This window comes from Salvelinus namaycush, chromosome 20 (genome assembly GCF_016432855.1).
Source record: "Salvelinus namaycush isolate Seneca chromosome 20, SaNama_1.0, whole genome shotgun sequence".
Classification (NCBI taxonomy): Eukaryota; Metazoa; Chordata; class Actinopteri; order Salmoniformes; family Salmonidae; genus Salvelinus; species Salvelinus namaycush.
This window is the reverse complement of record NC_052326.1, coordinates 4,513,272-4,526,750: the sequence shown is the minus strand read 5'-3', so window position 1 is coordinate 4,526,750 and position 13,479 is coordinate 4,513,272. Positions and strand designations below refer to the sequence as shown.

General features: G+C 43.2%; 1 protein-coding gene across 1 annotated transcript in view; it reads right to left on the bottom strand.

Moving 5' to 3' along the window:
* Nucleotides 1-13,479, bottom strand: part of LOC120065560 (chromodomain-helicase-DNA-binding protein 6-like) — a 69,935-nt gene that overhangs the window by 42,561 nt on the left and 13,895 nt on the right. The window contains exons 4-10 of the mRNA XM_039016625.1: nucleotides 7,320-7,385; nucleotides 7,158-7,216; nucleotides 6,081-6,198; nucleotides 5,680-5,766; nucleotides 5,384-5,518; nucleotides 4,998-5,119; nucleotides 371-614 (exon numbers count right to left, since the gene is read on the bottom strand). Coding sequence (XP_038872553.1) covers nucleotides 371-614; nucleotides 4,998-5,119; nucleotides 5,384-5,518; nucleotides 5,680-5,766; nucleotides 6,081-6,198; nucleotides 7,158-7,216; nucleotides 7,320-7,385 — 831 coding nt within the window. The remainder of the gene's footprint in view (nucleotides 1-370; nucleotides 615-4,997; nucleotides 5,120-5,383; nucleotides 5,519-5,679; nucleotides 5,767-6,080; nucleotides 6,199-7,157; nucleotides 7,217-7,319; nucleotides 7,386-13,479) is intronic.

The following is a 13,479-nucleotide window of genomic DNA, read 5'->3' as shown; positions in this document are numbered from 1 at the left end:
AAAGTCAAGGGGTATGAATACTTTCCAAAGGCACTGTACATCCAGCAGACAAGCAATAGCTCACCCTTTAGTCTTCTGATAATTCAAATTCAGCTTTTGTTTGACCCATAGGGAAAAAAACACATTACATCTGCATATCTTGTGTAGATTCAAACACACGTACACAGTGGTGCAATTTCATACATACACATTCAATGGCTCACCTCAGGAACCTTTGCATTTTAGTATGCATGCACACTGCATCTGCCCAGCATAGTCTCACATCCACACATACCCTCACACATGCACGCACCATTGTCTCACCTGCTGGGCCTTGTGATACATCTCGCAGCTGCCTACTGTCTCACACACACAGACCATGTTGGCTCACCTGCTGGTCCTTGTGGTACATCTCATACTGGTGGATCATCTGGCGACTGATCTGGCTGCCGTGGTAGACAATGACGTTGATCTCAGTCCAGGTGCGGAACTCCCTCTCCCAGTTGGTGATGGTGGAAAGGGGGGCGATGATGAGGAAGGGTCCCCGCAGGCCCATGGAGAACATCTCAAAGAGGAACGTGATGGACTGGATGGTCTTCCCCAGGCCCATCTCGTCAGCCAGGATGCAGTTCTTCCTATATAGGAAGAGTCGGGAAAACATGGTGATGTCAAACGCACAAAAATATTTTCAAAGAATACAAAAAGGGGTGAGGGGTGACAATCAGTGGCCTGCTGAGGGAGAGTAGAGCTAATCTCCGAACCTAGAACCAAATCTCATGTGTGCATGCCAGCCAACTCGGTTTGATTTTGGGGGGCTGAGGTTTTCAAATCTGTACTGAACGGAAGTAACAGTCATGAAGCCTCTGCCAAAGCCAGTCCCAAGCACCTTCTCAAGAAGCCCACGTTTACAATCCAGGCTGCACAGAATGACAACATGTCATAGAGGTATCCGATGTTTTGGATGCAACTATTTCACAGGTTAGCAGTGCAAAGTTAATCCACCACCGCACCAGAAGATATCATCCCCCCATCTCAAACGTGACAGATTAAATGTTAATAGTCTGCAACTATTTCACAGGTTAGCAGTGCAAAATTAATCCACCACCGCACCAGAAGATATCATCCCCCCCCATCTCAAACGTGACAGATTAAATGTTAATAGTCTGTCACAAAAGTTCATTTGAACACCTGATCTCCCCCTTTTGATCATGCCTGGTTTCAATGTGATAGTAGTCTATCGAGGATGCTAACTGTCCAAAAATGTATGAAGGGGGCATGGCGTTTTATGACAGAGGAATTTCACCATGTGCTTTTGCAGCATGTGCTATTCACCATGTGTTAACATATGTTTTGGGTCTTTGATTTGAGTGAGTGAGTGTGTAACAATTACAGAAGCATTTGTGTGAACAGTAACCTGTTCAGTAGTATTATAATGTAAGAGTTTGGTAGTATTATAAGAGTTCTAAACTTCAACAATCAAAAAAGTATTTTACACACGTGTCCATTACAAACTACGCAAGAATCGGAATGCGTAATTTGTCACCGGTACTTGAAAATGTGTAAAAAAAAAACAGTAAATACATTATGCTCCATACATACGGTATGCTACAACAGAAACGACAACACGATATACAGAAAATATGGCACTTACTTTGATTGGAACTCACATGTCCAATGTTATTATTTGTAGGGAAAACAGCAATCAAGGCAATGTGAGCACCAACCAGAAAAAGGGGGGGAAAAAGTTTGTGCTAGACTGTGCAAATATCTGCATACTTCATCTGGGGTAACAATAGGGAGGTGCTTGGGCTCTCATTGAAGAGGGATGTTTGTCTGGTTCAGTAAAGCCTCAAACAAATTGTCCGCAAACAGTGAAATGGGCTACATTCTATGTGAATTAATGAGGCGGAACACACACGTTGAAATATAGTCTAGAGATAATTAGCAGGTAGCGTGTGTCTTGATTTGAGGACAGCGCGTGTTAACTGTCCTGTTGCGTAACAATCACATTTTGGAACAGTGAGTGCATTCTGATATCACGCGCATAAAACAATAACTCAGACTGGGGCAACTGTTAGAGCTATTTGGAACTCACACGTGAAAAGGTTAATAAGCACAATGTAGTGAGTAAAGGCCAAATTGGATTTGTACCAAAAACATTGCACGATCGATCATATTTACACCCTACATACCCTGATAGATAAACAAGTCCACAAAAATATACGCTTTATTTATCGACTTCCAAAAAGCATTTGATTCTATTTGGCATAGAGGACTGTTCTACAAATTTATTGAAAGTGGTTTAGGGGGTAAAACATATGACATAATTAAATCAAAGTATACTGGCGAATCCGTGCAGCATCAAAATTGGCAAGAAAACTAAAGAATTCTTTAACCAGGGGGGGGCCTTCGACAGGGTTGAGCACCACGCTCTTCGATATTTACATCAAAGAATTGGCCACTATTCTAGAAAAATCCTCAGCCCCTGTGTTTGTCTCCACAATTCAGAGGATAAATGCCTGCTCTTTGCAGATAACCTGTGCCTGCTTTCAGCCACAGCACATGGCCTATAGCAGAGCCTGGACCTGCTAGAGCAGTACTGCCAGACCTGGGCCTTGGCAGTAAAATATAGATTTTCCAGAGAAGATCCAGATCTCAGGGAATTAGACCAAAGATCTCATTTGGTACAAATATATAAAGTATTGCACACACTACAATTACTTTGGTTTAAAAATAAACTCAACTGGACTCAGAACGCAGGGTATTATACACCTTTAAAAATGAATTAAAATTGAAATACCTATTAAAATTTGGCTAAAACAAATTGAATGCGTCAATAAACCAATTGCACGTTATGGCAGCGAGTTGTGGGGTACACTTGCAAAACAAGATTTCACACGATGGGACAAACACCCCATTTTAACCCTGCATGCAGAGTTCTATAAGATTCTCCTACATGTCCAGAGGAAATTTAGGCCAATATCCACTAGTAATAAAAAAAATACAGTGATCCACTCATATCATTACCAAGCCCTGCAATGCAAGATCTGAGCAAAGACAAGAGTCCACTCATCCAGCTGGTCCTGGAGTTCACAAACCTGTTCAACGAACACACTGAAGCCTCAGGACCAGGACAGCCAATCAATCAGAATAAACCAAATTACAACAAAGTCAAAACAAAACTACATTACCTATTGGGAAACAAAAGCACAAAGCAAATTGCAGTGCTATCTGGCCCCAAATTGACAGTACACCATGGCAAACTATTTGACCATGGTGACTGATCAAAACCATTTCAGGGCCAGTGCAGTACCTCACACATCAAAACAAATTTTATTAGTCACACGCAATGAATACAACAGGTGTAGTAGACCTTACAGCTTACTTACGAGCCCCTAACCAACGATGCAGTTAAAAAATATATATGGTTAAGAATAAGAGATAAAAGTAACATGTAATTAAAGAGCAGCAGTAAAATAACAATAGCGAGACTATATACTGGGGGGTACTGATACAAAGTCAATGTGCGACGGCACCGGTTAGTTGAGGTAGTATGTATATGTAGAATTATTAAAGTGACTATGCATAGATTGCAACAGAGAGTAGCAGTGGTGTAAAGAGGGGGAGGGGCCAATGCAAATAGTCTGGGCAGCCATTTGACTAGATGTTCAGGCGTCTTTTGGCTAGAAGCTGTTTAGAAGCCTCTTGGACCTAGACTTGGCGCACCGGTACAGCTTGCCGTGCGGTAGTAGAGAGAACAGTCTGTGACTAGGGTGGCTGGAGTCTTTGACAATTTTTAGGGCCTTCCTCTAACACCGCCTGGTATAGAGGTCCTGGATGGCAGGAAGCTTGGCCCCAGTGATGTACTGGGCCGTTCGCACTACCCTCTGTAGTGCCTTGCGGTCGGAGGCCGAGCAGTTGCCATACCAGAAAGTGATGCAACCAGACAGGAAGCTCTCGAAGGTACAGCTGTAGAACCTTTTGAGGATCTGAGGACCCATGCCAAATCCTGAGGGGGAATAGGTTTGGTTGTGCCCTATTCACAACTGTCTTGGTGTGCTTGGACCATGTTAGTTTGTTGGTTGATGTAGACACCAATGAACTTGAAGCTCTCAACCTGCTCCACTGGAGCCCCGTCGATGACAATGGGGGCGGGCTCGGTCCTCTTTTTCCGGTAGTCCACAATCTCCTTTGTCTTGATCACGTTGAGCGAGAGGTTGTTGTCCTGGCACCACACGGCCAGGTCTCTGACCTCCCTATAGGCGCTCTCGTCGTTGATCAGGCCTACCACTGTTGTGTCATCTGCAAACGTAACGATGGTGTTGGAGTCGTGCCTGGCCGTGCAGTCATGAGTGAACAGGGAGTACAGGAGGGGACTGAGCACACATCCCTGAGGGGCCCCTGTGTTGAGGATCAGCGTGGCGGATGTGTTGTTACCTACTCTTACCACCTGGGGGAGGCCCATCAGGAAGTCAGTCAGTTGCAGAGGGAGGTGTTTAGTCCCAGGGTCCTTATAGATTGCATCTGTGGATCTGTTGGGGACGGTATGCAAATTGGAGTGGGTCTAGGGTTTCTGGGATGATGGTGTTGTGAGCCATGACCAACCTTTCAAAGCACTTCATGGCTACAGATGTGAGTGCTACGGGTCGGTAGTCATGAAGCAGGTTACCTTAGTGTTCTTGGCTAAAACATGTTGGTATTACAGACTCGGACAGGGAGAGGTTGAAAATGTCAGTGAAGACACTTGCCAGTTGGTCAGCGCATGCTCGCAGTACACGTCCTGGGAATCCATCTGGCCCTGCGGCCTTGTGAATGTTGACCTGTTTAAAGGTCTTAATCACATCGGCTGCGGAGAGTGTGATCACAGTCTTCCAGAACAGCTGGTGTGCTCATGCATGTTTCAGATTGTTTATCTACGAGAAGTGTTTAGTGGTGGATTACTACCTGAGCAGTAAGTCTACTATTCATGGGGGGAACTATGTATAGATTTAGGGGAGGAGGAGTGGCAGGTTTCCTACCTGTTGTACCAGTTGAAGAGCAGCCAGTTCATGCCCTCCAGCTGGTACTCTCTCAGCTGGTTCCCGTTTCGATAGTCTTTGGATTTGTCCAGCTTCTGCCACTTGTCTGGCTGAGGTCTTTCCTACTCACACACACACACGGATTGGCAATGTCAAATAACAGCATCACACACACATTGAGGTCGACTGGACGGGTAAACGTACTGCCCACGCCCACAAATGCACAGAATACCTGACCAACTCTCATAATCACACAGACACATCAAAAGCTATTCTTCAAAAACAGAACACCCAATTCAGACACATTGCCGATTGTTCATTTCATTTTTAAACAAAGGAACAAATGTTGTAAATTACAGGGGAACAAGTTACTCTTTCCCACTCACCACAAATTTCAATTCAGGGATTCTCTTGATCTCCTCAAACTCCCGAATCTTCACCGGGTCCACATCTTCCTGAAGCTCCCATGTAGCCTCCTCATAGGACAGGGAGCACCACTTCACCAGGTAGTGTGTCACCTCCTGTAAACACACACATGCACGCACAGCGAGACATAGTGACAGTCAATGAGTCAGACACAGAATTAGCCAGTGAGTCAGTCAGATACACTGACTGAAGCACGTGTGTCCGAACACACAAACGCCCCTCACTGGTGGTGAGCAACTGGCTTTCCCCGGCTCACCTCTCCTGTCTCTGTGTCTGTCGTGATGGCCACCTCCAGAACTCTATCCACTTCTATGTAGTCAGGGTTAAAGAGGTCTTCATTCGGCTACATGGAGGAGTAGACAATCAATATCATCCTTTTCATGTGATACCTACGTAGCTATGCATGTATTTTTTTATGTCATATGAAAATGTATTGAATGGCTACGCTGGGACAGTTTTTTTTAATTTGTATTGGTGTACATTTGTACTTCGCAGAAAACAAAATAAATGTTTGCTGATAAATACAGATACTACTACAAATAAAATCCACTGTTGCAGCTTAGCCATATAGTACATTTTCATATGACATAAAAACAAATAATTTGTATATACATAAAATCATGAAATTATGTCAGAAGAACATAAGAGTAGCCTCACCTCAACGAATATGTGCTTCATTTGGGCATGCTTAGTCCTGAAGCGCTTGATTTTTTGCTGGATGCGAGGGTCCTTCTCCAACTCCTCCAATGTCGCCCATTTACAATGCAGGTAGGAGCTATGAGCAAAAGTGGTAGGATGGTTCAATTAAAATATTCAAGGGGAAAAGGGGTACATTGACCTTCGACTATGTTGAAATGAGAGTAATTAGGCAAAAGGGTGCAAAAGCAGTTTGGACACCTACTCATTCGAGGGTTTTTCTTTATTTTTAATATTTTCTACATTGTAGATTAAAAGTGAAGACATCACAACTATGAAATAATACACATGGAATCATGTAGTAACCCAAAAAAAGTGTTAAACAAGATTTTTCAAAAGTAGCCACACTTTGCCTTGATGACAGCTTTGCACACTCTTGGCATTCTCTCAACCAACTTCACGAGGTAGTCACCTGGAATGCATTTCAATTAACAGGTGTGCCTTGTTAAAAGTTAATTTGTGGAATTTCTTTCCTTATTAATGCGTTTGAGCGTCATTTGTGTTGTGACAAGGTAGGGATGGTATACAGAAGACAGCCCTATTTGGTAAAATACCAAGTCCATATCTTCACTATTATTCTACAATGTAGAAAATAGTACAAATCAAGAAAAAACCTGGAATGAGTAGGTGTCCAAACTTTTGACTGTACTGTATACATTTCCTGAACTTTCTTATATCTCTCATATATACACCGTATGACAGACACTTCAAAACATACTTCCTTTAGATTTTTTTTACTATCCGTTTTCCCATGTATGAATGTAATCTTCAATGCGTTTATATACGCTAATTTCAGTAAGGCCAAATTCAACGTTTCATCAAATAATTTGTAGGTCTTTTTTTTATTGAACACAGCTAAACATTGAACACAGCTAAACATGAGAAAATGCTCATTTTGAAAGGTGCAGCTAGGAAAACCTTGAGCGCTCTAACATGTGTCATACACCAAAAAAACAGACCGTCTGTCGACAGACCATCTGTTATCAAAGAGACCAATGTTATTGGGGTCTTCCGCCTAGCTACTGTAAGCACACTTACAAATTTCTGTACTTGACATAGAACTCCTCGGACTCCTCAGTTGCATCCTCAGGGGACGCCTCAAAAGAAGAGAAAAAAAACAACACATCAAATAATCGAAATCCACAAACACCTTGTTGCTAGTGTCTGTGTGTGTGTGGTTGTTTATGTCAGGCGGCATACCTCTTTCTTCACAGTTCGAACCGACAGGATCTTCTCAATAACGTTTGCCTCATCTTCAGGGGGCTCCTGCAACAGGGGGGAAGGGGGCATTACTCACACAAGGTTAAAAAAAAAATAGTGTGCTTGGGCTTACTGAGGGGGACACTGAACCAGCAAGCAAAGACATCAGGATGCATTACAGCTTTGATTTTGCTCAACAAGTCAGCAACATCTCCTCCTTTATACTGATGACAGACATAAAGACAGATATAAACTCTGCAAAAAAAAGAAAAGTCCTCTCACCTGGGTTGATTTTCTTCACATGTGTAACTTCACATGTGTAAATATTTGTATGAACAGAAGAAGATTCAACAACTGAGACAAACTGAACAAGTTCCACAGACATGTGACCAACAGAAATGGAAAAATGTGTCCTTGAACAAGTACTGCAGTGCATCTCCTCCTTTGCTAGTTCTTGCTGTGAGATGTTACTCCACTCTTCCACCAAGGCACCTGCAAATTCCCAGACAATTCTGGGGGCGGGGGGCTAGCCCTCACCCTCCGATCCAACAGGTCCCAGATGTGCTCAATGTGATTGAGATCTGGGCTCTTCGCTGGCCATGGCAGAACACTGACATTCCTGTCTTGCAGGAAATAACACACAGAACGAGCAGTATGGCTGGTGGCATTGTCATGCTGGAGGGTCATGTCAGGATGAGCCTGCAGGAAAGGTACCACATGAGGGAGGAGGCTGTCTTCCCTGTAACACACAGCATTGAGATTGCCTGCAATGACAACAAGCTGAGTCTGATGATGCTATGACAAACCGCCCCAGAGCAATACGGACCCTCCACCTCCAAATTGATCCAGAGTACAGGCCTCGGTGTAACGCTCATTCCTTAACTTCTTTGGGGTAGGGGGCAGTATTTTCACATCCGGATGAAAAGCATGCCCAGAGTAAACGGCCTGCTACAAAAACATAAAAGCTAGAATATGCATATTATTAGTAGATTTGGATAGAAAACACTGAATGGTGTCTGAGTATATAAGAACTCATATGGCAGGCAAAAACCTGAGATAAAATCCAACCAGGAAGTGGGAAATCTGAGGTTTGTCGATTTTCAACTCAGCTCCTATTGAAGATACAGTGGGATATTGGTAATGTTGCACTTCCTAAGGCTTCCAGTAGACGTCAACAGTCTTTAGAACCACAACTGTCCGTCCTGTCTCCCTGTAGCGCTGTCTTAGGCGTCTCACAGTACGGACATTGCAATTTATTGCCCTGGCCACATCTGCAGTCCTCATGTCTCCTTGCAGCATGCCTAAGGCACATTCACGCAGATGAGCAGGGATCTGGGCACTAAACTGTTAAACTGTTAGTGTCTTAATGACCGTTCCACAGGTGCATGTTCATAAACTGTTTATGGTTAATTGAACAAGCATGGGTAACAGTGTTTAAACCCTTTATAACGAAGATCTGTGAAGTTAATTGGATTTTTACGAATTATCTTTGAAAGACAGGGTCCTGAAAAAAGTTTATACACACACACAAAAAAAAATATATATATATATATATATATATATATATATTTTTTTTTTCCCCAAAAAGTATTTAGTCAGCCACCAATTGTGCAAGTTCTCCCACTTAAAAAGATGAGAGGCCTGTAATTTTCATCATATGTACACTTCAACTATGACAGACAAAATGAGAAGGAAAAAAAATCCAGAAATCACATTGTAGGATTTTTTAATGAATTTATTTGCAAATTATGGTGGAAAATAAGTATTTGGTCAATAACAAAAGTTTCTCAATACTTTGTTATATACCCTTTGTTGGCAATGACAGAGGTCAAACGTTTTCTGTAAGTCTTCACAAGGTTTTCACACACTGTTGCTGGTATTTTGGCCCATTCCTCCATGCAGATTTACATTTACATTTACATTTACATTTAAGTCATTTAGCAGACGCTCTTATCCAGAACGACTTACAAGTTGGTGCATTCACCTTATGATATCCAGTGGAACAACCACTTTACAATAGTGCATCTAACTCTTTTAAGGGGGGGGGGGGGGGGGGGGTTAGAAGGATTACTTTATCCTATCCTAGGTAATCCTTAAAGAGGTGGTGTTTCAGGTGTTTCCGGAAGGTGGTGATTGACTCCGCTGACCTGGCGTTGTGGGGGAGTTTGTTCCACCATTGGGGTGCCAGAGCAGCGAACAGTTTTGACTGGGCTGAGCGGGAGCTGTACTTCCTCAGAGGTAGGGAGGCGAGCAGGCCAGAGGTGGATGAACGCAGTGCCCTTGTTTGGGTGTAGGGCCTGATCAGAGCCTGAAGGTACGGAGGTGCCGTTCCCCTCACAGCTCCGTAGGCAAGCACCATGGTCTTGTAGCGGATGCGAGCTTCAACTGGAAGCCAGTGGAGAGAGCGGAGGAGCGGGGTGACGTGAGAGAACTTGGGAAGGTTGAACACCAGACGGGCTGCGGCGTTCTGGATGAGTTGTAGGGGTTTAATGGCACAGGCAGGGAGCCCAGCCAACAGCGAGTTGCAGTAGTCCAGACGGGAGATGACAAGTGCCTGGATTAGGACCTGCGCCGCTTCCTGTGTGAGGCAGGGTCGTACTCTGCGAATGTTGTAGAGCATGAACCTACAGGAACGGGTCACCGCCTTGATGTTAGTACGTTAGTACAGATCTCCTCTAGAGCAGTGATGTTTTGGGGCTGTTGCTGGGCAACACGAACTTTCAACGCCCTCCAAAGATTTTCTATGGGGTTGAGACCTGGAGACTGGCTAGGCCACTCCAGGACCTTGAAATGCTTCTTACGAAGCCACTCCTTCGTTGCCCGGGCGGTTTGTTTGGGATCATTGTCATGCTGAAAGACCCAGCCACGTTTCATCTTCAATGCCCTTGCTGATGGAAGGAGGTTTTCACTCAAAATCTCACGATACATGGCCCCATTCATTCTTTCCTTTACACGGATCAGTCGTCCTGGTTCCTTTGCAGAAAAACAGCCCCAAAGCATGATGTTTCCACCCCCATGCTTCACAGTAGGTATGGTGTTCTTTGGATGCAACTCAGCATTCTTTGTCCTCCAAACACGACGAGTTGAGTTTTTACCAAAAAGTTCTATTTTGGTTTCATCTGACATTCTCCCAATCTTCTTCTGGATCATCCAAATGCTCTCTAGCAAACTTCAGACAGGCCTGGACATGTACTGGCTTAAGCAGGGGGACACGTCTGGCACTGCAGGATTTGAGTCCCTGTGTTACTAGTGTGTTACTGATGGTAGGCTTTGTTACTTTGGTCCCAGCTCTCTGCAGGTCATTCACTAGGTCCCCCCGTGTGGTTCTAGGATTTTTGCTCACCGTTCTTGTGATCATTTTGACCCCACGGGGTGAGATCTTGCGTGGAGCCCCAGATCGAGGGAGATTATCAGTGGTCTTGTATGTCTTCCATTTCTTAATAATTGCTCCCACAGTTGATTTCTTCAAACCAAGCTGCTTACCTATTGCAGATTCAGTCTTCCCAGCCTGGTGCAGGTCTACAATTTTGTTTCTGGTATCCTTTGACAGCTCTTTGGTCTTGGCCATAGTGGAGTTTGGAGTGTGACTGTTTGAGGTTGTGGACAGGTGTCTTTTATACTGATAACAAGTTCAAACAGGTGCCATTAATACAGGTAACGAGTGGAGGACAGAGGAGCCTCTTAAAGAAGAAGTTACAGGTCTGTGAGAGCCAGAAATCTTGCTTGTTTGTAGGTGACCAAATACTTATTTTCCACCATAATTTGCAAATAAATTCATTAAAAATCCTACAATGTGATTTTCTGGATTTTTTTTTCTCATTTTGTCTGTCATAGTTGAAGTGTACCTATGATGAAAATTACAGGCCTCTCATCTTTTTAAGTGGGAGAACTTGCACAATTGGTGGCTGACTAAATACGTTTTTGCCCCACTGTGTGTGTATATATATATATATATAAATAAATAAATAAATAAATAAATATACGGGAGGCAGGCAAATACTTGATTGACAAGAGTGAGACATTGAATTGTAATTTATCTTAATGTTCTTTTGTTGTTTGCAGGTGCACTATCCATCTGACCCTATGCAGCCAGGTCCCATCTACTTTTTAACTTCTCGCAAGTTTGGCTTATTTGGTGTCTGCTGTGAAGGAATACAACAAGTCAACTACTTGATTGATGAAGGTCTGTCATCCAGCAAAGGCAGCAGCGCAGTCATCAACTACATGCGCCATTTCTTAAGCAACTACGGAGTTGGGGAAACACGTGTGGACCTGAATTGTGATAACGGCAGTGGCCACTGGTGCTTCGGCCTCATCAAGCAGTACCAGCACTTCAGGTGAATATCATTTTTCATTGCATTGTATGAGGTTATTCTTCTTATCTAAACCTGGGAGGTGAATTGATGTTGTGCAAGGTCGTAATGTCTTCAATTTTTTTTTGTTATTTCCTGTTTTACACCTTCAATGCTCTGGAGCCTGGTGTTGTCGCCAAGGAGCGGTCAGACTCAGTCGGGACCAGGTTTCAGCTGCTGCGCAACGCTGACATCCTTCCTCCAACAGATGGGTCTGCCTGTACAAGCACCACCTGGACTGGACACAGCTAGACAAACTCATCTTCTCAAAAATATCAGAGAGTTTCGCACCAAAGAGGCTATGGACTTCACATGCCCTGCATCAAAATCAAGGGCACGACAGAAACAGGCTCTCCAGTCATCAGCACTACATGCACTGCCTCTATTCAAATGACTCTCTCTTAACAAACACACAGACACATATGTTGCGGCTAGTATTTTTTTATTCTGCTGCTCACGTTTATAATCAAACCTTAGGTACCCTAATACGTAAATAAACGATACAATTTAAGACGGAGAATCGTTATTGTCTTTACCGGAGAAAAATACCAAAGAATTCACGTGCTTGGAAACACTACAGCCAAAATGGGAGCCACCTAGAAAAACTACAATTTCTGGCTCATTTTTCCAAAAACCAGCCTGAAACTCTTTCTAAAGACTGTTGACATTGAGTGGAAGCCCTAGGAACTGCAATCTGGGAGGACTTGGCCTTATGATAAAAGTGATAGCCATTGAAAATAGTGGAAGGCTGAAATATTTTTGGGGGGGATGGTTTGTCCTCGGGGTTTTGCCTGCCATATCAGTTCTGTTATACTCACAAACAATTTTAACAGTTTTAGAACTGCTTTTCTATCCAAATCTACCAATTATATGCATATCCTAGCTTCTGGGCCTGAGTAACAGGCAGTTTACTTTGGACACGCTTTTCGGACGTCAAAATACTGCCCCCTACCCAAGAGAGGTTAACCAGGTAGGCTAGTTGAGAACAAGTTCTCATTTACAACTGCGACCTGGCCAAGATAAAGCAAAGCAGTTCGACACATACAACAACACAGAGTTACACATGGAATAAACAAAACACACAATATATACTGTATTATTGTCTGTATGTATACAACTACGACGTCTTTCACTATCGTTATTGATAGTGTACATACTGTATATTTTATTTATATTGACACCACATCTGATATTGCTACTATGCAAGTAACCATTTGGCTGTACTGTTTACACCTTCTGTAGAGACCCAATCACTTAGCAAGACTTAACAAAATATTGATACAGTTGAAGTCGGGAAGTTTACATACACTTAGGTTGGAGGCATTAAAACTCGTTTTTCAATCACTCCACACATTTCTTGTTAACAAACTATAGGTTTTGGTAAGTCGGTTAGGATATCTACTTTGTGCATGACACAAGTAATTTTTCCAACAATTGTTTTCACTTAAAATGCACTATCACAATTCCAGTGGGCCAGAAGTTTACATACACTAAGTTGACTGTGCCTTTAAACAGCTTGGAAAATTCCAGAAAATTATGTCATGGCTTTAGAAGCTTCTGATAGCCTAATTAACATCATTTGAGTCAATTGGAGGTGTACATCAAATCAAGTTTATTTTATATAGCCCTTCGTACATCAGCTAATATCTCGAAGTGCTGTACAGAAACCCAGCCTAAAACCCCAAACAGCAAGCAATGCAGGTGTAGAAGCACGGTGGCTAGGAAAAACTCCCTAGAAAGGCCAAAACCTAGGAAGAAACCTAGAGAGGAACCAGGCTATGAGGGGTGGCCAGTCCTCTTCTGGCTAC